Source organism: Polyodon spathula, chromosome 10 (genome assembly GCF_017654505.1).
Source record: "Polyodon spathula isolate WHYD16114869_AA chromosome 10, ASM1765450v1, whole genome shotgun sequence".
Classification (NCBI taxonomy): Eukaryota; Metazoa; Chordata; class Actinopteri; order Acipenseriformes; family Polyodontidae; genus Polyodon; species Polyodon spathula.
Window position 1 is genome coordinate 16083645 of NC_054543.1, and position 26444 is coordinate 16110088.

Consider the following 26444-nt stretch of genomic DNA (forward strand, 5'->3'; position numbering starts at 1 on the left):
TTAATATTTGGCTGTCAGGATGGGAAGATAAATTTCCTTTATAGAATGTAAACAAACTTGCAAACAAACAAGGTTGCCTCTCTTTCTAATAAATAAAAGTCTTTCACAATGTCTTCAGCGCATAGAAAGCTAAACAATGGAACAAGCTACCGCAGCAAACAAACTTTGAGACACTTTGGTTTTAAATGAATAAATGATGTAATATTCATCCTTTTATGGCAGCTGTCAGATTTATGAGTGGTTTATCTTTTAGACGGTAAGTGAAAAAGCAAGTCTCGAAAAGCCTGCCAAAGGAGAAAACAGCACAATGCACTGATAATGTACTGTCCTGTTATCCTAGCCTTCATCTAATCTGTCCTTTCTGTCAGATCTTCATACTAATAACCTTTAATTGCTTTCATTGAGAAATGTCATTATTTTCTCTTCTTGTGCTCTCTTGTTAATGTATTCATTTTCATTGGAGGGAAGAAAGGGTGTAGCATTTGGTTGGAATACCCTGTTAAAATATCAAATTTAATTTACAAAAAGGTTTTGGTGTTTGAAGTTGTGTGTAGACATTTGTATAGCGTTGCCATTGTTATTTACACCCCTGTGTTGTCAACTTAAGTATATTTAAATTAAATAATCGATCATTGGAATAAAAACACAGTTTAGAAGAAAAGATTTTTGATCAAAAAGTTATTTTAAGTCAGGCATTTAAAAAAAAAACAACAACAATCTAGTCTGTCGAGGCTTCTGGAAGTTTATTAAAAATTAAACTTAATTAAATTTAAACATATTTAAGAAGGTTTTTTACCTTGTAAGCCCACCTTAACTTATGTATATGTTTTTATTTAAATATTATTAGTGTAATAAAACAAACACCATTAAAAAGTACATTTTATTGATACTGTACAAATAGACTTAAAAATAACTTGTGATCTAAAGCTAAGTGAATAGCTTCCAAAATCCTTTTGATTAAAGTCGTGTTTTTGGCCTTTATTCACTGGTAATAAAGTCTCATCCATAACTGTAAAACACTCAGTTGCAGTAATCAATATGTAGTCATACTAAAAGAAACACAAAATGTGTTGGATCTTTCTATGGGCATTCACTGCAGATTTTTTCATGGTACTGACACGCGATTGACTGAGCTATTAAAGGCAATATTTTGTTTCACAAGCTCTGTAAGTCGTGGTTGCTTTTTTACTTACCGCTAGGTATAATACAAACTTTTACGTTTAACTTTACACACACTTTAAACAGAAACATTTTGTGAACAAAAACATCCCCAAATCGTTAGACCAAAAGAGGGTGTTTGTCAAAGTAACTACTGTATTTGCCATGTAAAAAACAATGCATACTATACATAACATTTTTTAAATAGTTGCAGTAAATAAGGTGTTGTTATAGCAATGCTGGTAACTGCTGTAATGTGAAACCTAACCGTATAACCACTGAAATCAATTATGAAAAGCATATTGTTTCCATATGCATACCGAGAGATAAGAACACTTTCAGCTCCAGCAGGTTGTACAGGCAATTATTAGTTTTTTATTATTAATATTTTATTATTAGAAGTTTTTTTTTTTTTTTTTGTTAAAAAATGTAGGTATTTCTTCCAAATATCATCAATATAACAAAAAACACCATTAGAAAAGAGAAAATCTGTTAGGCTTGCTGATAGCTGAGTCTGGAGATGTCAGTACTGTCTGTAGTAGAAGACGGAGAAGTCCTATTTGACGTTCAAGCTTCACAAAGTATTTTTATTACTGCTGTTGATGAAGTATAGGTCACAGAGGGGTAAGCTACGGAAGAAGGTAATAAACAGACACCAGGAAATGATACTTGAGAGTAAAAGTGAATGATGTGGATTGCTGCAGTTTAATCTGCAAACACAATATTTTGGGGAGACTAAATTGGGGTGAGATCTTAGGCTAGCAGTTGTGCCGCAGATTATTTGCAAACATCTTGCTATTTTGTTGTGTTAAATTGGTTTGAAATGTTGCTGTTTTTCTGCTTCTTTATTGGTTCATTGGGAGAAGGGGTATTGTGTTTTATTTAAAGCATAACGTGCTACATCTTGCACTGTGTGAAGTATTGGTTCTGTTTTCCAACAGCAACATCTTTGTCAGGCGAAAGAACAATTTGGCAGGAGGAATTTTGTATAATTCTGTCATGTATTACAGAAGCTGTTAAATGCAAACTTTGCATTCCACCAATCAATAACACAGACAGTTACAACTGGAATGTTTCTATACAAAATCAGTGCAGTGTTTTTTGCCGGTTGCTAGGGAAACACTTTGAAATCACAGAGCTTAAAGAATGGAATGTCTAATGTAATAAAATAACACCAGGTATCATAAATCATCCAGTGAGTGTTTTACATTGACATTTGGTTATATTTGGAGAATGTGGTTGAAGTCAATTTGGATTTGTAACAAAAAGAATCAAATAAATTTATCAGGGCTGGGGCAGAAGAGTATAGAATACCGTTCTGCAATGTTTGTTTTCAGTAAAATGGAATAAATGAAGCTCAAAGCTACAACTATGTAGGCAAATATCTTGGCATTCAGAACGAAGTCACACAAATGTGATTAAGGTAAGTAGCAGGCAAATGTTTGGCACAATTCGCACTTTTAGGTAATTAAGTGCAGGAACAAACTTGTACAGTATTTTTCCAAGCACTTATTTTATTATTGTTTCTTCTATAGAAAGTTTCCTTGAGGTTCAGGTAACCTTTATAAAAATATGAAACGCTCTGAAGGGCTGTGAACGTCATGTGAATGAGACCTGGTTCAGGCTCCTGGTAGGTTTTAAGAAAGCAAAATAAAGTGTAGAGGCACAGGGCTTGTGACAAAATGGGCTAAAATGCAATTTCCTGATACTGACAAGTCTATTAGCATATAAAATGGATTTTCTGTAAGTATGAAATATTGCTGCAAGGTGAAGCTGTTGCTTAAGATTGCATATCGGTGCATTCTTTCCACATATTTTGCTGGTGGGCCCTGCTTTTAAAACTAGAGAGACAGTGAGCTGAGCTGCTCACTTGCTGCTTACTGTCTCATGTCTTTTGTTAAAAAAAAGTTGATGTTGTAGGAAAACAAAAAGCAACACAACAAGTTGTTACATGCATATAAAAGAGAGCTGGTTCGAAGGAAACAGTACAACCATGAAATCAATACTAGTGATCAGTCACAGAGAGCGGCGTTATGTACATGAATACCAACTATCTCAATTACTGCCTAATTTTACTCAGTAGATTTCCTGTGTACATTATTAATTGAAACAAAAACACCAAGTTATCAAATGTGCCCAGCCATCTAAAGTGGAGACATCAAAAATACAAGAAACAATTGTTAATTCATCTAATAAGTCATTAATTAATTTGTCAATTCATTAATACGAAAGGCTGCACAGACCTGCAAATTTCCAATCAACCAGACAAACTTCCCAACAATCAGACAAACTTCCAACTGTCAATCTCGCACTGTGCAGAAACCACTGCAACCTTTCTAGCCAATGGGAGCACACACTAATATTTTAACCAATGAAAATCCAGCCTCACTCAGATATTACAGCCAATGATATTGCAGTTTATTAGAAGGGCGTTTCAAAAGATATTCTATTTATTAAGATACTCAACTCCGGTGATTTTCAATGGAGACTTCCGCCTCACTGCACGCAAAGCATTGTGGTATACAGAGAGTTTGGCCAATAAAATTCTATGGAGAGTCAATGGAGGTGTAAGACATGTTGCTGGTCTTCGCCATGTTAGAAAAATGCATCAAACTTTTGAAGTAGATTTCACATTTGCCCAAGGCCTTTTGAAGAAAATGGCAATATTAGCAAATTATGACAATATGTAATTATTAAGAAAAATGCTATTTCAGATTTTTAAAGCCATTCCTGTTAATCTGATAAGACATGTGAAACTGAGTCAAGCTGATATCCGAGGTGATTTTGCAACCAATCAGTGCTTACCTGGGATCTTCACAAAAGCTGCTTGTCAAGAGGTTTAAAAAGAAAATTGCATAATGTGATTTCCCTTCCTCTCTAATGATAGTGCAGCCCTAACCAATTAAATTGCTTATATAAAGATAAGAATGCCTTTATTTAAAAAAAGATGGCTTCACAAACAAAAGGGCTGTATGTCGGAGGGGGTTTGAATAGTGGATGGTCTCTTCTGTGTCCTTATATGTGGATGTGCTTGCATGGGAGAATGACAAGGGTTTTCACACAAAGACATGCCCAGTTGTATTAAAAGGAACCCTATTTAGAAAATTGGACGCTTTTGACAAAGTGTCATTTTCAACATCTTTTGTGAGCAGAGACATGCATTAAAGGCAGATCTGCTTTCCAAAATTGCAAACGTATGTATTTTCTATAGTTAGTTATTTTCATGAAAAGTGCTTTTTCATTTGAACCCATTTCATGAAATGCACAAATAAAAGCTTTTGAGGCAAACAGAGCAGTCTGTGTTTGTTTGAAAATTAAAGCTGTGAGCCTAATAAAACAAATGTCAGTGCAATTACTTGAATTACCAATTAAAACCTTAACACACATGACATATTGGTATTTAGCCTTGTACATAACATACATTTTAGCTTTTGACTCCATATACCCCTACCTCATGAATGGAAAGTTAAAATTATTTTACCCTATTTCATCTGACAATTCTGTCAAAAAGTGACCTGGTAGAACACTGAGTTTAATTGTGCAAAAAGGGGCTCATTTGACCAACAAAGAGATGAGGAAGAGGTATACTACAGGACTTCTGTGGAAGATTAAACCAGGTTATATTGCGTTCATGCTACTGTATGTACAGGAAGAACTATTTTATGTATAGCCAAAGTTTACATTTCATTGAACTATTAGTGAATGTAAAATCGGGTGTATTCAAAGAAATTGTACCCATTTGACCCCAGGGAATACAATGTAAAAACCCACAATGCGTTCAGGAATCCAAATGAATGGTTATATGCTCCTGCGTGCAAACAGAGTACCTAACCAGCTATGACATAACTAGAAAGGGTTCTGTTTTTTCTTTCCATTTTTTAGTTTCTTCCATATTTATTCCCTTGGTTCTTGCTACAGAGTATCTTTATTTTTGCATTTGCTTTAGCAATGTTAGCTTGGTACCATCAATTTAGTTGTTTGAAGTAATGTTTGTTTGTTGGAAACTTGAATAAAGATGCTTGCATTAATACACAATTCTGGGCACTATTTTATGAGTAAATGGGCCTGGATGACATTCCTGTTTGTTTATATAGTCTCAAGGTAGTTTCACATGCACGTAAAAGACACTTTGGACCTTCTCCCATTTCAAGATGGTCACTGTTAAACATTCATTCCTATTTCCTTATGGGGTACCAGAAATGCGAGATTTAAGCTTGTAAAGGTTTCTGAAAAGCAGTCAAACGTGAATTGACTTTTGGCTCCTAGGAACCAACAGAACCATTAAACACCACTCCCTTTGGGTTTTTGTTGTGGTTCACCAAGGTGCTGCATAATATAAAATGTTGCTGTCAGGGTTGTACACATCACAATAAAGGGCAATTCATGTGCGAGAGAACTGGATGTGCATACTAAAAACAGCATTTCAGCAGCAGTCTTTGAAACTGCTAAATTATGACTGTCATCAGCAGTAATGCATAATTGGCTTTGTTATATATCTTTGCAATTTAGTTTTTGTTCTCAGGGAGATTTGATGCCGATGGTGCCATGTCTGTTTATATAAAATGAACCCTGCTTCTGCTCTCTAAATATATATATTCTATTGTGAGGGGAAATATTTTAACTTAACCACTAATAATAAGTTTCCCCAGTCTAATGTTTTCATCTTTTCAACATGTCAAAGCAACCCTACAAATTCAGCCATGGGAATAGCCAGGCTCTCATTTTGTATTGTGTTTGTTCTGGATTTCTTATTGGAATATAACTAATTGAAGCCATCAGTGGTAGTAAGTCCCCCTTTTTTTTTAAACCATCAAAATTGCATTTTAATTTCTCGACTGGCTGTTATAAAAAAGGCAACAATTTGGTTCTTATGAAAGTGCTTTGATACCTATGAAGCATTAGTTCTGTGCTGACTGTTTAAGTCACTTAAGCCCAGCATACAGAAGGTTTCTTATATTTTACCAGGAAACATCTTCACATGATAATCATTAATGTTGCCTTCTGTGATGGTGCTGCTATGGTAATATGTTCTGCAGTTGTTTCTGTCTGCATACATATAACCAATATTATTTATTGTAACTGCAGTCCAAACCATTGCTTTATCATCACAAACCCGAAAAGATCTCTCCTGATTGGCCAAAGACATAATGTTTCTGGAAACATGTTGAAGTCAGGTCCTGTTTTTTTTTTTGTAAACAAGGAAACAGAAAACCTGTTTCCTTGTGTATTCCAGACTACAACACTTTGGTAACTTGAGGTGTTCTTGGAATCCATTGTTGTGTTTTTGTTTTCCCAGGTGAAGACCATGAGGAGAAAAGGGTTCTGATCCTGAGTTACCCACAGTACTGCCGCTATCGATCTATGATTGTCCGTCTTCGGGAAAGACCCTCGTCCTTATTGACAGACCAGATTGTGCTGGCCCTGGGAGGTATTGCGGCCTTGAACAACAACACTCGGATACTGTACTGTCGGGATACCTTCGACCACCCTTCGCTGATTGAGAACGAGAGTATATGTGATGAATTCGGTAAGTCATTTAGCTGGATAAAACATAGGCAGTGTTACTCATCGTGACGTTGATTTGTCATGTCTCGGACAGAGCGGAGTTGAATGATTTTAGCCCATTATCAGTAATATGATCAACTTGAAAGTTGGGGGAAATGTTGAGAATTTAGCATAACGTTTGCATACACAATCAGTCCAAGGAAACACCAACTATGATATAGAGTCTCTAGTGTCCGGAATATACTAATTAGCCTGCTATCCTTAAAGAGAGACTCTAATAATAAAGACAGTAAATGAAAAGCTAATACTGAATATTGTGTCTGATATTTATTCCCATTATTTCTTTACACAAATAATAATAAATGCATGGATGAGAGTTTAAACAGCTGTAACATCAGCTCATTACCAGTTATGGGTCTGTATACTCTTTTTGTGGAAATATGGATTGGAAACCTTATTCTAAAGCTCCATTTTATTTCTCTCAATATACACTACACACACACACACACACACACACACACAGCCTGCTTTGCAAAGGATTCTGGTCCATGTAGTTTTAAAGGTAATAGCAACTGCAATAATACATCTGCCTTTAATAGTGTTCTAGCCAGGGTATTGATGGGCTCCAAATGTATTGCATTATCATGCTTTTATTAATATTCACTTCTCACGTGTGACACTGGTGGTCAAACAGTGTAACTAATGTACAGATTTATTTGACCGTGCCTATAAGAGACACTTCTTCATTGTTACTTTGTTTCCTGTTATAACTCCAGTCTTGATCTTTATATAAGCTTATACTGTGTTACTAGCAGTTGGTGAAAATATAGTTTTTCAAGGAATTTCCTGAAATTTATTATACAGAAAAATCAAATTAAAAAAAGGAAGATATATTATGAGGTTTTTTTGCCATCTTGTTGGTCCTTTTCCAAGTCCAAGCTCCCAGCCCCGGTGTTGCCGGCGGTGAGCAGCAGTCCTGGAAACCTGGAAAGGAGATTGGCTCTGCAGCACAAATGACTGTGGGAGAGGTAGTGCAGAAGCGCTTCTGAACAGCACGCCACCACAGAGTGCGTACAAGCACTCAAATGGAAACATGCCACATGTTAGCTGGAAGAACCATAGAGCTGCAGTGTAAACAAATGAGGGGGGGAAATACTAATTTCAAACATCAGAGTTTCCATTTTACAAGGAGTGCTCTTTTAAATGACATGTATATGTTATTACACTGCATATGCACACTGTAATTAAGTTATCAGATTGGAACAATCTTATTTCCTTGTTGACAGGCAAATTAATTCCAACATATAATCCAATGCGATACAAAAGACATTAGGGTGTAAATAAAAAACACCCATGTTTAATTAGTCTGTTGGAGCACTGAGCTTAAGAGAGGCACATGTATAGACGATAGTGAATGCTTTACAAAAGACCTTTCATCAGGCCCCACTGTTCTAAACCTTATACAGCAAAACCTGAATCGAATGGCCACCAGCAAATAAATCCAAGAAAAGAAAAAAGTGACCTTGAATTAGCAGCTTCCTGCCTGGGGCTGACACAAAGGCTCAGTTTCTTTGTTGACCAGTCAGTAAGGATTCACTCTGAACAATAAACCACTAAACTGTGCCACAGCTTCCATATTGTGCTGACCAATAGGTGCATACTGTACAAAGTGGGTTTATATTAGTAAGAAACAGCACCAGCAGTCAGATGCCAGCAAATCAAAGGAACACTTGATCCAGTGTGGCAGATCACTAGAGGGCATTGGCTCATGCTTCAATAAGGCACGTTGGCTGATCATACATATGTCTGCGGCAGACAAATATAACTTAAAAGCAGCTCCTGAAAGCTACATAACACAGGGGACAATAATAATAGTAATAATAATAATAATAATAATAATAATAATAATAATAATAATAATAAAAGAAAAATACATTTGAAGCTATGTAGTCGTTAAAGCTGGACAGTTCAGCCCTTGTAGTGGACATGTTTTACAAAACCAGGGAAAAATACAGTACAGAGAAAAATGCTGGTTGTGATCTGGAAGATTCATTTGTTATTTTCTGTATACATTTCTGCAAACAGCTGGTTACAAAATAAATTGCAAAGTTATTACAATTACTATTACTAGGGATTACTACAACGAGACCTTGGGTCTACTAAGAATTACCATTTGTTTACTGAAAAGGGATTACTTTTATTTTCTGAAATGCCTGAGCCAGAATACAGCTTCATCTTAAACAGATTAAAAATATTCTAGAAGTTGTTGTTGACTTCAGCTTTTATACTGTTTAATCATTTCCACCCCTATTTTTCCAGGGTAAGAAGTTTGGAATAGCTGAGGCAAGGCCAAGTTGAATATTACATTTTTAAATAAATAGAGAACAGTACCTTGTTGGTTTTGCAGGTTATGAATGTGCTGAGGGAAGAATGTAAGTTCAACAAACCACAGTCTGGCTTTCCAACAAGTGTTCCTAATAATACCAGTCCTGCTAGTCAGAGATAACCAACGATTTGTCAGTTTGATGGAAGTAGGGGGTGTACAGTACAGTATTTCTTTCTATTTTTTTAAAGGAAATGTTCCATTGTAAATTCACTCAAGTTTGATCTGTGTTTTATTGGGCTAGGTGCCAGGTGGGTGAGTAGTACATAAAATCTGCAAATTGCCAACAAATAAGTCTGTTTACTTGGTTTAGAAATACAAACGCTGACCTTTGGCTTTCACAAAGCTCCATGTAACAGCTACCGCTGTTTTTTTATTTATTTTCATTGATTACATTCATTTTGGCTTTGTATTTCGAATACATTTCCTATGTTGGTGTCCTACATTAAACAAACAAACAAGTGTGAAATACATCTAGCCAGTATTTCTTATTCAGAAGATTACAGTGGCTGCTTATCTAGATTCAGTTCAGCTTTTACTGACACATTTATTACTGTATTGTAGTGAGGCCTGGTTAATTGTTGGCTGATGGGTTCAACCATGTTTATTTCACTCATTTAGTAATTACGTAACTGGTTTGCACATTATCGGACTCGCTCTTTTCATACAGAGCAGTATTAACACATTTTAGTCACAGCTGTATACCACCTTTTGTGAGCATTAGTGTCCTTTCCTTTCATTTTATACACTGTGTGTATAAAATGTGCTTGTGTGTCAGAAGTTGCTAATTATATTTCTGTTTCTAAAATGCAGTAGAAAATTGTGATTTACTGTCAGAGATTCCTGCCTTTTTTCTGTGGCAGCTGTGAGCATCATATTGATTCATCCTGTGGCAAACGCTTTCATCCTTATCATAAATACCCCTTTCATTTTCCCTTTCTCTGCACTAGTGAAATATAAATATTTTTCTTTGTTTAGCCTTGATATTAATCAGTGGTGGGCTGGTAGTAATTTCTGATATATTTCTGAGAAAGATATGTTCAACATATCAAAACATTGGGCAGCTGGCTCTTTGAGCTATATATATATATATATATATATATATATATATATATATATATATATATATATATATATATATCTTGGGACAATCTGCCATTCTTTCTGTGTTTTTTTTTCCGACAGCTTTCTTGTATAGTCTGATGTTACAGTTGAAGTGTAGACACCTAAATATTTGGATCTAGCTTATTTTTTAAGGAGTAAAAACATATTTTGACCTTTTCCTTGGAAACGTGTTGTCTTTCTGAATAGGAAAATCCACCCATTAATCAATAATATAATCATCAGCCCTGTAAAAGCATGGTTTCTCTTTGCCCTCTTCTTCTCTTCTCTTGTCATTTTGTATTGTTGGTTGTCCTGCACGCTGGCATTAGTTAATTAGTTTAAATCTTTTTTTAGATATGGGCTGCTAATGAGCTCCTAGGGACAAGGCCATAGGCCACAAGTTTTCATTTTGTATTGGAATGTTTCCTTTAGATCAATAAATAATCATTCTACATCAATCATGGATTCTCATTTCTGAAATTGCAGCACAATACAGATATCGGGGTCTATTCAGTTATTGATTTAAATATATCACCACTGTTTAAGTGATTAAAATGTGTGTATCGAGGTTATGAAAAACCTCCCTAGCAATGCAATATTATTAAGGGATGCATCTCCCTGTTGAAGGAGGTACAGTGGATGCCTCTGTTTGTATCAACGCCTGTACTGTATCCATGTATTTCACAGTGTAGAGTAGAATTATCTAGAGACCTGCGTAGCCAATTGGGATGAAACTTGGTGAGGACATTCTTTAGCATGTTACTGAGGGTATCTGAATCTGCTTTTCTGTTTTAAAGTGTATACAAGGCCAAGAGGTTGTCCTTAATGAGTAAGTAACTTGAAATTACATTTGGATTATGGGTGGTTCTTATTGCAATTACTCAAATACAGTACTGAAGTCAATACTCTGTGTTAAGCTGTAGCTCCAGGTCTAGCCAGATTATCTATTACCATATACTCATGTAACACAGACCAGATCCACAAGGTGTCTGTGTGGTTAGACCCTTGCAGTCCTGTTTTATAAACCAGCCCCTCTAGCACTGAGAAGTGGCTTCCCTTAGCCAGTAATTAGAACAGCAATTAAAAATATTCATGATACAGAGTATTCTATGTCTGTATGAATAAACTAGAAACTGCAAATAATATTCTGTGAGGTTCCAGCCAGCTGTAAAGGATGTTAACAAGGAGCTTGTTTTCTCCAAACGTTTGTTTCATGGAACATTTGAATAATTAGATGCTGAGCAGAGATTTACCCTTCAGTACATCAAAGCTTATCTTGGAATATTGTGAAATATCAGGCAGACTGATTTAACTTGTTAATCTTTTCCTAACTACAGTCAGCACTCAGATATACGACACTCTGATACACAATAGTCGCTTTTTACCGTGCTTGTTTTAAGAATAAAATCAATCCCCATTATATATATGTAATAAATTGATGCACATACACATCACACATGATTTCTATCTCAATCACCAGTTTTCTGATACAACGGCCATCGCTTCAGTGTTACAGTTTATTTGATTATCCGTCACAGCCCATGGGTTTTTACTTATTTTTCTTGCATGCGCAAATCAGTCGGTATTTATTGTGCAGTTACACAGGGCTTCCTTGAGTTTCACCTGACGAAAATGAATCAACAACAAAGCGAGACCCTCTACTGTAATGTAAAACAGTTAATAACTAAACAGTGATCTTTAGTTGCTTTTGTGCATTTTCATTTGCAAGTGAACTGTGACATTAGGGCGTGATCAAGCACTATATTCTGCAATTTTAAATACTGTTTTAATTCTTGAAACTCTTGTTTTTTAATCTTTTGCTAAATTGGTTTGTTTGTTTTAAAGAGTGATGCTTATGTTTCACTTTTAAAAGTGGGAACATTTTCTACATTCCTCGAGACCTTTTCCTTTTTGGCCTGAGTAACTGTAATGCAGGTTATTAATGATATCCAGATGCTCTTTAAAGATAGATTTTTTTTTTACTTTTCTTTTTTTTTTTTACTGCTCTCAGAAACTGTAGACCTTCATTAATATAAATGATGTAATTGTTGATTTCACTCCAGCAGCGCTTAAGTTTAAGCAAACAGAATAATGACTATTTTCATTCTATGCCCTGTGTAATTACTACTGTTAAAGGTATCCTATGTAGACTGATAATTTACGTTGCTCAAAAACAACTATGAGAGATTATATTAAATCCTGTCTTTCACTGCAGTTAGAGGGGGATTGTGTCCAGTGCTAACACCATTATTATTGCTGTTCATCAGCAGCATTTCATAGGTGGATTTACGATGTTTGAGTTCTTTATTTCGCAATCTGCATTCTATTGTCAGAGGATGTTGAGTTTTCTTTCGTTTTTTAAAAAGCCTTTATGTTGAAACTAATCATTTCATGGAAATGAAAACATGTATGATACCACTACATTCTGTTTTAGAGTAATTTCCTGAATGCACTTCTTCTTTTTTATATCAGTATTTCCAGAAAATGTATTTCCTAAATACTGTTAAAGTGTTTTAATATACTTGTAGGATACAAGTTACTTATTCTAATTGGCTCATTTATTCAATTGATCTGTACCACCATTTCAATATTGATACTTCTACTATTTCAATATTATATTCGGACCAAACTGGTCAATTTACCGACTTTTAAAGACAAAAATACACTAATGAGACACATGCAATGTTTTTTTTAGTTTCAATGATATTTAGATTTTGCACTGTTTAGATCAATTAAACCCACCTTAATAAGTCACCACCCTACATAGCCTACATGGTTTAAAAAAAAACAACTTGTAAAGACAATAGCAGTTTATTTACTCAGGGATCAGTTATACTGTAGCCTCTTTGATCAGTTTCCTGTCTTGTGTGCTTTGAGGCCTCCAGTTAATGTTTCTCAAATTTCGAAGCCACCCGTGGACCACCGTGCCTGTCGTATCTTTTAGCTTTGATTTGGAAAGATTTGAAAATCCATCAGAATCCGACATTTACATTCTTACATTCCCTGAGGTGTCAAGTCCCCCAACCCCCTCTGCAGGAACAGCTAAGGATAGAGATAGAAATTCAACAGCGACCGCAAGTGCCAACATTCTTGAAAGCAGCACAATGGAAAAGAGAACGAGTTTGTGTTAAAACATGGCCACATTCTTATGCATACACCCACTATTGAAAAAACAAAACAAAAAAACAAAACAAAACGCAGTGATGTAATATTTTCCAGTAACTGTTTAGTGTGCATTACGTCAAATGAAAACCAAATTGCTATCGTTTCCCATTCTGCTCACTGGTGCCTCTCTACCAGCAACTGCAAAGTTATGAAATGCTTTAATAAAGCAGTCTGAAAGTGAAGTGTAGGAGGACTGTTGCCAGAAGTGATTTACCTAGCACTACAATTTGCCTTACAGTTTTTTAAAAGGCAAACGGCTCCCTTAACTTGTGTCTGAAAAGCAATTACAGACTCACATCTGCTGGTTTGTGCTGCATTCCTGGAATGACCCAATACTGTTTGCAAAGAAGTGTTGGTGTCTGTCTGGAAACACTCCATATATGAAATAATAAAATTATATCTGCTTCTGGGAAGTAGATTATATCATCTGAAATTGTGCCATTATGTTCTTTTTAGTACGCTCTTACTTGATATGGATTAATTTATGCTCCTAGCTGGCTCTTTTAGTTAAAACACTTATTCTTAGCAAAAAAACAAAAACAAAAAAAAAACCTCTGGATATTTTAGCCGGCGGTTCCTATTCAAATATATTACTTTCCTTTGAAAAGAAAAGAAAAAAAGGAACACAGCGTGTCAGCACTTAAACACGTCTTTTTTTTTTTTTTTTACATGTGAAAAGTACCTACTATGTATGATGTGCACGGATTTGGAATATTGTACCTACGGCAAAAGAAAACACCTGGATTTTCATCTGTTGTATCCCCTGTTCACTACTTAGAGCAAAAAAAAAATAAATTATGCATGAAAAAAATAGAGAAATAACCTTCCAGTATTTAGAATCATCATTTTTGTATTACCAATAAAACTGTAGTGCTGTAGACTGAGAACATGGCACTAAATCCTTTAATTTAACTATTATATTTTAATAGTTTTCTTTTAGTATTTTGTATTTGTTACCTAAATGTGTATAGATCATGATTCATTGAGCTCAACAGTGCTGTAGAGATGTACCAGCTCCAGGACGTGGATCCTATGTGATTTATAATCCAGCAGACATCTATGTACTTACCCTATAAGCTTTTAATGAGGTAGCATTTTTGAGTATTAAAACAAAGAGACATACTTCGCTGGGATTTTTAGAAAAAAAAAATTGTGTCGAGGATGTGTTCATTTCCTTGTCACACCTCTTTCATTTTTATTTCTGTCATTTTATTTTATTTATGAAGGAATCTTTTCTTTGAACAAAACACTGCCATAGGGCCTGTGTGCAAAGAAGAGATCTCCTTTTGTGTAGACTGCATATTCAGAATAATCTTCCCAAGTGATTGATGGCAGTGCCTTAAAAGATGCTGTACCGGTATGTGCTTAGAAAGGCCAAATATAGACTGTAGCAGCATGAAGCCATTTCAAATTGTAATATAATCTTGTCTTTTTGGAAAGGGGAATATGTCATTTTTTTTTTCTTCAGATATCTTTGTTACATTTCAGTGGTACTCTTTTTGACTGTCCACACATCAGACATGTTTAGGAATGTATTCTTATACAGGCTTTAGGGAAACTGTTTACCTGTCACAGAGTGCTTTCAAGAAACGAGATAATTTTACTAGTAAAATTACAGTTGTTATAACTTGCCCAACAATAATTGAACTAAGTCAAGAGTCTGTAATAAAATACATAAATAAATACATAAATTAATAATTGAATGAATATAATATTCATTTCATAGGTTTTCTTAGCAGGTGTAATGCTGTTAGTGTTTGGAAGAAATTCAGTATAGCATGTGGGGAGAATTATGAAAAAAAGAAATTCCCTACTGCAGAATTTAACATAAGGTTGGGTTGGTTTTATTCTTATGGGAACTCAATACCACTGCTGTGCTTTGTTCTTAAGTGAAACAGATTGATTTTTCTTTGAGGCCAAGCCCGCTGTGTGCTATAACTGAGATATCCTTCTGTCTGTCAGCATTATTCAAATGCTGAAAAAGGAGGGTTTGTTCTGCGGCTGATTATGTAACCTTTGTGTTTTTTTATAGATGGCATACAAAGCATACAAAGTAGCCAAATCCTTTTAACACCATGTGTAACTTTAAAAGGGAAAATATTTGCTGTGCACACAGTTAATTAGGGAGGAGGGAGGTGGGGCAGAGACAATGTTATAATGTATTTCTTTTAAGAGAAACTTGCCTTCATGCACATTTTTTAAAGCAGGATACTGTATAAGTGTTTTTCCTTCTTTAACACCAAAGTAATAAAAGGTTTGGGGACTAGGGAAGGGGTTTATCTTTACAGCACATTGAGCTTTGAGATTGAAATGAAGGTTGAAGTTTTTAGTTAGGAGGTCAAAGTTCCACTTGCAGAACTTCAGTCTGGCAGAGTTTCAAAGCTTTGAGAATTGAGTCTGTGACTATGATGCATAGTAATGAGCAGTTGTGACACTTCACGGAGGTCATGGGTTTGTCACATGGGCACCCATGCATCTTGGAGACACGAAGGGCATTACTTTTTGGCAACAAAACAAGACTTTTATATTAAACTCCCTTATTTAATTTGTCTTCGAGTTGAGGAATATAGTTAAAAAAACCTTTGCATTTAGATGGTTTCTATTTCTTGGTCTATAAGTGTCATTTTTTATATTGGCTATAGAAAAGGTGTTCTAAAGATGTATTTCATTTAAGAGGGTACAGTTCTCTAAAGCAGGATACAGTATGAGCATCTGTTAGATGTTATGTCAAGCTTTTGTTGACTGGACTAACAATCAAAGTTTTATGGCTGTCAGTGGAACCTTTCATTGCTATTTCCCTCCACAGCGACCCCTACAGGTTGTGGTTTGGCGTTAGAATAACTGCAAGCTTTGTATTTAACAACATCCAAAGCATACATGCAGATCAACACTTGGCGGTGTGGGTGATAAGGAAACACATGCCACCAGAGGAAAGGAATGATAACAGTATATTTAAACAGAACCCCCTCTCCCTAAACTAAAATAAAACAGAGCTCAAGTTCATATCTTAATCAGACTGATCAAACCTCAGTTACAGACGCCAATGTGATCTCATTTAACATCTAGTGTGTGTAGCAAGCAATCTGGGTTTGTTTGTTCTTATTTTAGAAACATTTTTGAAGGATTACTAATGATAAGGTGTGTAACGCTTACGTGTGTTTGCATGTTCCAACTCCCATTCCCATTAATATCTTTCAAATTAAACTTGGCTAGGAATATATTTTACCTATCTCTATATCCCACTGTTATTAACTGTCATTACCGGGAGTATATACGAATGCTAATTAAGATATTTAAATAACCCTTTGAAATGACTCAGTAATTGTTTTTTATCTTGAGACTACACTAATAGCAACACCCTTTTTATCTTTTGTATACATTTCATATTTATTATTACAACTCATCTAAATGCTTCTTTTAACTAGAAAGCCCTAAGCTGTGATGAGTTAACATAGCACAAGCATTCATGCAGAAATAATACACTACCATTTTGAAGTGCTGTGTGATTGCTGTCTTTTTATAGCCCTTCAGTTCAGTTCAACAATTAGTCCCTGCATTGTGTTGTTGAGTCTTTGAAGGACTAAGCACACTCAGCCAACTAATTTGGGGAAAATGAGAGCAGGCAAAGAGATAGAAAAAAAGTACAGCAACAAGGTAATTATAAAACATGTTGTAAGAGGGGGAATAGTCATTGTGTTTACTGGTATGCTAACAATACTGTGCCAAAAGTTAGAATGGGAGTTATTGTGACTTGCAATCAATGTTCCCTAGTCTTTCCTTTTCAGCTGACACACACAGCATGTTTGTGTGTTTTTCTAACTCCTGGCAACAGGCACGCTGTCATAAGCCAGGAAGCTTTCATTAGTATTGTAAAATAGCAAGGCTACATACCTCAAAGGGTCATACATCTAATATTGAACAAAAAAAAAAAAATATATCAGAAACAATACAAAACAAGGAAGGCAATACAAGTACTGAAGTGGCATTTCTATAGAAGAAGATAATGCTTTATTCTAATTGGGAGAATAAACTATTTTACATGTTTTAAGCATAAATTACTACAATTAATACATTAGTAGGTTATGAATATGGGTAAAATCCAAAATTAGTCCTGTTATAATCACAAACCAATTTGATTGTTGAATTTCAATTAATATAACTAATCAAAAGTGGCAGTATAAGCTTGATAATTACCTAATGTTTCCCTAATTATCTTCATAGAGATTCTGCTGTAGTTAATTCATGCCTAACAGTATATTTTATATTTTTGTCTGCTGTCAACTGAAGCCTTATGAGAAGTTATTTGAATGTAAAATCATTATTGTGTCATCTATATTAATATTTCTTTAATGATCCAACTCCAGTGGAATGCTAACATAATTTTTAAAGCTTATGTAATGTAATTGTAAACTGTGTATCTTTTGCTAAACTATCATATTTAAAGCACACTAAACACCACGCAGAGATTAAGAAGGCTAACTGTTATCGGTTTTCATTAAAATGAAATTCCACACAACTGAATATGCTTTTGAATTCAGAGCAGGGGTAAAATGACATGACAAAAACTGGAACTGATGTTATCAACTCTTGAAAAACACAAGAAGGGCTTTTTTCTTTTAAAGTTTCAAGCATTTGTAAACAATCTGTTTTTACTTGTCTCCACTGAAACACATAAGGATTATAGTTTAACAGCATATTAATTAAAAAGCCTTTAGTCTGGGCATTTTTACTGGTTGTGAAGCAAAAGCAGCAAGCTGTTTACAATGAGGAACTGGATGAGGCAAAAACAATTCACTAGATTGAAGCCCTTTTTACAGACTGCAGTGATTCATCAGGTTAAGGCCATTAATGCTTAATCTAAGAAGAGTGATGTTCAAACGCAGACATTCTCAGTCATATGCAAATCTGGGAATTGTGTACTGGGCTGGGCACACATATCCAAGTTCTGACAGTGTTGTTTTGCATAGTGGAGGAAGTGAAAACAGCTTTGATATTATCAAATGTTTCCACCTCCAGGAACAGACATTACATTTACTGTACCTGATTTTCTATAGGCACTCCTTGAAGGAGATTAAGCCTGCATTATATCCATTGTAAAAGCTGGGCAATGTGTTGCATGGGGAAAGCATCATGCTCCCTGAGGCGCTCACCTAGCAAAGGCACCGTGCTGCGCATACAATTGTGGTGATAAACACAGGTGAAATAATTGGACACTATAAAATAAAAAGAAAATTCCTTTGGTAAAGGGTTATGATTCAGAATTTATGTCCACAGGAGAATTCCACACATCCCTTCCCCAATCCCCTTGCTTCAAAACCTCCCTAAAAATCTCCCCCTTTTTTTATCCCTTTTAAATTTCTATTGTGGATTTTATATTTAACAATATCACTGTGGTTCACAGTTACACTGCTATGTGACTCATCCTGGAAAAAGAGCTCATATTTAATTTTGCATATTTAGCAGGTTTAAATGAATAACCTCCTTTTTTAAATAATGCCTACTGTACTAAATACTGCTCCACAGAAATATTGCTTGTATATGTGCAATATAGCTATCAAATTATTGGCCAATGTGATCCATGGAACAAACACCCCCTCCCCCATCCCTGTGAGGAATAAAATATCTATGAATTTGCTTCATCTTTAATCCCTCGTAACATTGAATGACTGTGAACAGGACTGTGTCGCTTTGTTACATATTCATAAAATACAGGCTTGACAGCTATGGGCTGGAAAAAGAAAATAGAAGAAAAGGATACTATTTTGTAACCTGACCCAGAATTCCAAATCATGCTGATGCAGCCAGCTGGCAAATCAGATGCTAGCGTGATGTCATCTGTATGAGACTGATGTAGTTATATGTTTCTCTAGCTAGTGGCCCGTGGGCTTCGGTGGGCGGAAAAACAATATGACACCAAAAAAAAAAATACTCCCTGCCCCTCCCCTTACAACTTCATAATCTATCAAGGAAACCAGGCTAGGAAGGAGCCCAACATCAAAGATATCTAAAGTTTTTTGTATACATATATGTGAAATAATCATTGACTGTGGATTAGCCTGGTGATAAAGCACAGGGTGCGCTGGTTACAAGGCCTACTGTTTGGTGTGTAACAGTCATCACCTGTCTGCTCATTGGCCACAAATATCAGCTATAATATTAAGATATAAACAACACAGATTAACAGCACAACAATTTTCTTTTTTTAAATTTTTTTACCAGTGATAGTTAGTCTCGGTCTACAAGGGTAATTCCAGTCCATGACTGTGTTCCAGCCAGGTCCTCAATTATTAAGTTGTACCTAATCTGTCAAGTAACTGGTTGGAACAAAATCCTGGACTGGAATAAACATTGTAGGCCAAGAGTAAATACCACTGTGTTACACTGATAACATTTTACAGGAATTATCTATACAGGTGATTTTTTCAACATGGCCTTATAAAGTAAAAGGTTTCTATAAAAACGTAAACACTTTGTGGGACCTACACCTTTAAGGGTTTAGCCATCATATATATTAAAGGTTCTTGGGACAATTCAAATGTGTTTTTAGTATTTTAGAATTAGTGGTGAAAAAAAAAAAAAAAAAAAAAAAAAACCCTGTGATGTGGGAACAGCTTATTTATTAATTCCAAAAAAAGAGGTTGACTGCACCATGATAAAAGACACATGACACACAGTGTAATTACGGGCTCTGGAAATCAAAGTTTGGGAACCAGTAAGCAAATCTTTTATCTGTTGCTCCATCTCTTTGTAATCCTTTCTAGTATGGGCTTCACACTATTTCACTATAATGAACAGAACAGTCGTGGTCGTTTCTGTCAAGCAGCCAAGACGTTTTTAGTTTCAGCAACAGCAGAGAAAAGATACTTCAACTGTTCTATATCGCTTAGACCAAACTTACATTTAGTGCCTCGTACGGATATAAATATGGTCTTTTACATATTTAAGCATTCAGTGTTGAAAATAATAGCTCTGTATGTATTTCCTATGTGCTGTTATAGTTTGTGTCTGAAAAACCCTTCCTGAACAGTAAAAACAAAAAGAGATTAAATATATTGTTAATAACCCCTGATGCAAATATTTGTGTCATATAATGGAGAAATGCCTGTTTCAGAGAACAGAGGATGTTTCCTTTTCTAAAACTACCTTTGGGGAATCTAAATAAACTGAACTTTAAACAAGGTCTGCTTGTGTACACTAGTGAACAGGGTTACACTTAAAACATGTCATAAGTGTTCCTGCTATTCTATTTTAATCAATAAGAAACCATGTCAAGAACATAAATTACAAATTAACCAGCTATCATGAACAGGTTACTCATAAGAAATCCTATGAAATTGTATTGAAATTCACACATGGCAATTATGTTACATGAATAGTAATATAATATAAAATTGTAATTTTTTTTTTAAAAATGCAGTTCTATATAGCTCATGGTCCAATACAGATAATTTGCGTTGGTTGTATAAATCAAGCTAGTGTATTATAGTTTCTTTAGTATTTGGAGTTAGCCTTTTGTTAACCACTGTAATGTTGTCACAAGTTGTGTTAACTTTAACAGCCTGCAATTTAATAAAAAAAAAAAAAAAAAAAAAACTATGAAAGATGGCAGTACAGCTAATGTGTTTAAAATGGAGCTTGTTTTCCCTGGAGTGGATACATATACTTGTGCTCCATTATGGTAAAATATGTTTATTTTTCACTGCATTGTTTTATTTGTCTATGAAAAACCCAGAATGAACCAAGCGCTTGTCTGAATGGGGTCCACTTCTCTTTTGGCACAAACACATTACTGCTCCAGTTCTCTGGGACAAATTAGAAGCAACATTTTCTCGAACCCTTGAAACAATTATTAAAAAAAAAAAAAAAAAACACACATTAAAAATAAAAACTTTTTTTTTTAAATCTGTTTCTATTCATCATGAAATATGTCAGATAAACAAATAAGAGATCTAGTGGCATTTTCTATACAAAAGTAAACTATGTAACTAAACAAATACCCTATCAGCGGTGTCATCACTATCCTCCTGCTGTGCATGATGGCCTCAAGCGTATTTCTAAACAAGTTTGTCAGAGCACACAATTACTGTAGAGCCTTGTTTTGTGAGGCTTGGAAGCACATCCATAAGTTAGAACATATTTTAATTCCTCCTTTTAAACGGGATTGTTTTCTATCTGACTACTGCACTGTTGCAGTGGCAATAATAAAATCTATTTACATCCCCACCCATATATAGATATATATATATATATATATATATATATATATGATAAAATATGGTACACATGCTTTAAGTTAATCAAAAATAAGTTACAAACAATAAATATTTGCTTCAGTCTCTTATGTAAACACGTTTTTGTTAGTATGCATAACCGAATCTAACTAGAGCAAGTGCTAAATGTCAACAGATGCATTAACGTCTCCATGGAGACATCGTGTATTTGAAGCTATTTATTTGAAAATAAAAGAGAAACTGAAATGTGGCACAGATGTAGTTGCTATCTATTATACAAGCCCAGGATAGAAGCTGATTAGCTTACACTGCAAACCCCCCTGCTTTTAGGATGTGTTCTAAATGAGGATAAAGTGTATGGGAAAGTATGGCTATTCAGTTACATAACATCTGTTGTTCAGCACTGAGTTAGTTTGTATCTTTGTATGTCATACTTGTTGTGACCTGTGGCTGGGTTTCTGAACCCTGGCCCTGCCAGAAGTGACCCTTTGCCAAGTCCTTTTAGTACTTGCAGGCTTAATGCCTGTGGAAAGGGCTCTGTTGTAAACTGAAACTGACGATTAATAAGAGCCTTTCAGAAGAATTGGGCTCATTAGTTTATTGATTGTAGTTATGTTAAAAGCCAGTAAAAACATGTCTGAAGTAATGTGTGTGTGTGTGTGTGTGTGTGTGTGTGTGTGTGTGTGTGCGAGCGTGTGCGTGGGTGCATGCGTGCATGGGTGCGTGCGTAGGTGCGTGTGTGCGTGCGTGTGTGCATACGTGCATGCATGCGTGGGTGCGTGCGTGCATGGGTGCATGCGTGGGTGCGTGTGTGGGTGTATGCCTGCATGGGTGCGTGCTTGGGTGTGTGCGTGCGTGGGCGCATGCGTGCATGGGTGGGTGCGTGCGTGGATGCGTGCATGGGTGCGTGCATACGTGCGTGCATGGGTGGGTGCGTGCGTGGGTGGGTGGGTGCGTATGTGTGTATTTGTTTTTAATGCATTTTAGTTTCCTTTTTTTAATTGATAAATAAGAGGGTTAGCAAAGAAGATAGGGTCTTTGTGCTAATCTACTTTCAAACAGGTAGTACAAATAAGGCACAGATATTTCTTTGTGTTTCCGGTGTATACATGATCACCTATTCATTGTGAACAAATGGTGCATAGTGTCTTTACAATTAAAAATATTGATTTAGTTATTTATTTTTGTGCATTTTAAAAGTTTCTGTTTGATAAGCACAAAATGCAGACACAGGTTTTAAATAAATAAAAAAAATATATGTTCAATTAAGGGGCTGAAGAAATGACTATGGTGTGGACTCATTCTGACACAGTAGTTTATTCCTGATTTCCTTGGATGAAAGTATGAAAATACATATTTTAGATAACAATTTTTATTTAAACATATTAGAGACAACTGCAAATAGAGGAAATGCTACTACCAATAATTGCTGATACCGGTAATTATGTGTAGGCATAACAGTAATATATTGCAGTTTTTAAATAAACACTTGGTGTTAACGACTCTGAAAACATATTGCTGTTCTTTTCCTACTGTGTCAATGCCTCAAAGAAATGCGTGAGGTAATTGTTTGTTCAGAGAAGTAATACTGGAAACCACTAGAGGGCAACTGAGAGTCGTTACACATTGGTTTCCAACTAGCAGGAAATAAATTATTCTTGTGAAGCTTTTAAAAACAAATCAGCATTTATTTTTCTGTCTTGATTTTTTTTTTTTTTTAATTCTACTTACAGTACTGGTTGCCCAAATTCAAAATACATTTACAACCTAGGCTCATCATAAAGTAAAACATAGTCATCATAGGGTGATTCAACAGACAGTTGTGCCCAAATAAGACTCTTCTGCTTTTGTATGTGACTCTGTGTGTGTGTGTGTGTGTCTGTGTTAAGCCCAGCTGTGTTAGATAATGATCAAATGACAGTTGGTCATGAGTTTATAATGCTGGATGGTGAAATATTTGTGTGGTACAAAGCAGGTCTAAGGATTGACAAAGACACAAACTACATTCAGAGCTGCTCATAATTTGAAAACAGTTTCTTTTGATATTTTAACTGCCATCCAGCTGTAGTAGCACTACATTTTGTATTTTTTCCGTTGTATTGTTATTTTTTAGTTACGGTTCTGATGAATAGTGTGCCTTTGAAAGATGGCGGACAACAACACTGGCTACAGACAGGCAAGGTTCCATTAGAGTTTCCAGAGCAGCTCTACAGAAGAGCTCATCACAATACCAGCCTTTCCACTCCATCCTGGCCCTCTCTCAAGTAGTGACAGACACTTGTGCTGGATTGCGTACCGGTTTTGTTGACCAATGCCCGCTGAGCCCAACCAACTCATTATTTTTTTTTATAGACACCCATCTTTAAAATGAACATCCCTGAAAGCAAATCCCTTCCTTACTTGAAAACACGTATCCAGTGCTTTTGTGCATTTATGTCACAAGAGCATAATATAACAAGCTGTAACAAGAAGTTACAGCTATTAATGAAATGTTTTAAACAATATCCTGCGAAGTACTGTAAATGTAACAGTGCTATTGTTTGATCCAAGATGGATTTAATGTTGTGTAAATATCAGTTTAATTCACTTTAGACTTATTTACAGAAAGAAAATTGTAGGTTTCTGTCATAAGAATCACATACTTACAGTACATAGGATTTAAAAATTACCTTTTTTTTTGTTGTCAGCCTGTCGCACAGTGTTATTTTGATGCTGTGTAAATTATTTGTCATGTATCTTTCTTTCCTTCTGTGCAGTACTGTGCCATCTGCTGTAAACACCAGTATGAAGTCATATGACAGATACATAGAATGGTTGATTCTGCTATAATTTCAGTACAGATGGTACAGTGTGTCAAGTTCAGCCAAGCTTGAAAATATTGTGCCGTGTTCAGTAAAAGATAAGAATGCATAACCCTAATTAGAAATATATCAAACACCGCCTTATTTCATATGTGCTGAAAAGAAGGATTTAACTTATCAAAATATACATATTCAGCTGATCATATTAAAAGGTATCACATGAAAACATGGTTTTCTTTAATATTTTTTAAATATCTTTGGAGGACAGAAATGCCTGTGGAATAATATGTATGTAAACAAAAACCCATTGCACTGTACAAATGTTATAGCCAGTGTTCATTCTGTGTTGTAACTGATTTTGTGGGAAAGTATTGCTCCAATGTGTGGAAATGTATGTAATGTAGATGAAAATACTGCTCAACACTTATAGTTTTCAATTACGTTTTTTTTTTTTTTTTGTAACACATCTATGTTTTATATTATGAAGCGAAATATGAATGTAAAGAAAAAAACACCAAAACCTCATCTTTCAACAACTGTTATAACAGTTTTGTTTCATTTTTTTAAATTTTATTGTAAAAACTATAAAACCAGTAAAAAAAAAAAAAGGTTGCAAACTGAAAGGAGCACTTCATATTGTGCTCTACTATTTCAAATTCAGATGTTTACACAGTAGTTCTTTGTATTTTCGATTACTACAAATGTTGAGAAGAATTTTACATATATAGTACATAACAAAATTTCCTATGTGGTAATAGTATGCACTTAAATCCTACCTATATTACTTTATCAGCTGATCAACAGTGAAATAATATCAAGGTATAACATTGAATTTCTCTCCTAAATATTTCCACATAGACCTTTGACAAATAAATATACGTTAAGAGAACTAACCGTCTTTAAGACCTTGTCTTTAATTGACTGCATGTATTTTTCCAGTTGTGTTTTCATGTACACTAGTACATAGAGCTCTGGTCTAACCCTCTGTAAGCCCCTTTTCATTTCCGTGCATTCTAGGGAAACCAGACGGTCTTTATTAACCTGAATGTAAATAAAGAATATTGAAAGTACAGCTGCAGTGTTCCGCTGCATTAGGAAAACAAAGTTGTCAGACGAGTCCTGCATAGTTATTGACCTTGGGGTTACCTATTTTCTGTTCTCCCAGCACTGGCATAATAAGCATGTAAAAAGGCCATTGTAAAAAGAGAATAATAACTTTACATATATAGTGAGAGGAAAGTGAGTAATGTCAGGTGTGTTACAGTTGCATTTGTAGATTCAGGCGTGTCCGTTTGTAGGCAGTTTGAACACGTCATTTCCCAGAAATTGGCTAATAACATTTCTTCTTCATTACCCATAACTAATTAAACTTAATCTACGTCTTTATTTCCCTGAAAATAGGGTTGTTTAATAGAAAAAAAACAAAATCACTTGCAAACAATTAGTGAAGCTTTTATTGTTTTCATTTTGATTTGCAGATTTATAGATGCAGTGAACGGTTTGGTTTTATTTTTTTGTGCACCTTATAAACCTACGTTAAAATATCTGTGTTTCCTGAAAAATGTTTTTTAGTGTATGTAATTGCATTTTTGTTGGCTTCTTGTCTATGGAGATTGCAGGGTGACATTGGGGAATACAGGTTTCAGGAACCAAGGTAAATGGTCCTGGTTGGCTACTGAATGTTGTTTAATACGATCAAATAATTATTTAATGAGGGACTATTCTGTTAAAAGACAAAAATGAAACACGTTACAGAGAATATGTATTCATAGCAACTATAAAACACACGTATTCTTTATTCAAGAACTATCTGGTGAACTGCAAGGAGCTGTTTTGTGCTTTTGGCCTTGTAACACGACACAAACAACACGTACCTCTATTACGATGCAATCAATATATTATGTAAAGAAAGAATCACGGTTCATCAACACACAATGAATCGTTACACTGCTCCCAGTAACATATCAAAATAACTCTTCAAATTTAAGTACTGATGCAATAAATATGCATGTTTTACTGTGGAAATCAAATATAATACTGTGCTATTACACTGATTACAAGAGTGTTCATTAATAACATTTATTTCCAATATACAGT

The 26444-nt window shown here is 35.1% G+C and overlaps 1 protein-coding gene across 2 annotated transcripts in view; it reads left to right on the forward strand.

The window, feature by feature from the left end:
• The window catches only part of LOC121321873 (AT-rich interactive domain-containing protein 5B-like), a 75513-nt gene that overhangs the window by 18447 nt on the left and 30622 nt on the right, over positions 1 to 26444 (forward strand). For both annotated transcript variants that reach the window (XM_041261183.1, XM_041261184.1), the window contains one exon: positions 6455 to 6685. In XM_041261183.1, the coding sequence (XP_041117117.1) occupies positions 6455 to 6685 (231 nt within the window). The remainder of the gene's footprint in view (positions 1 to 6454; positions 6686 to 26444) is intronic.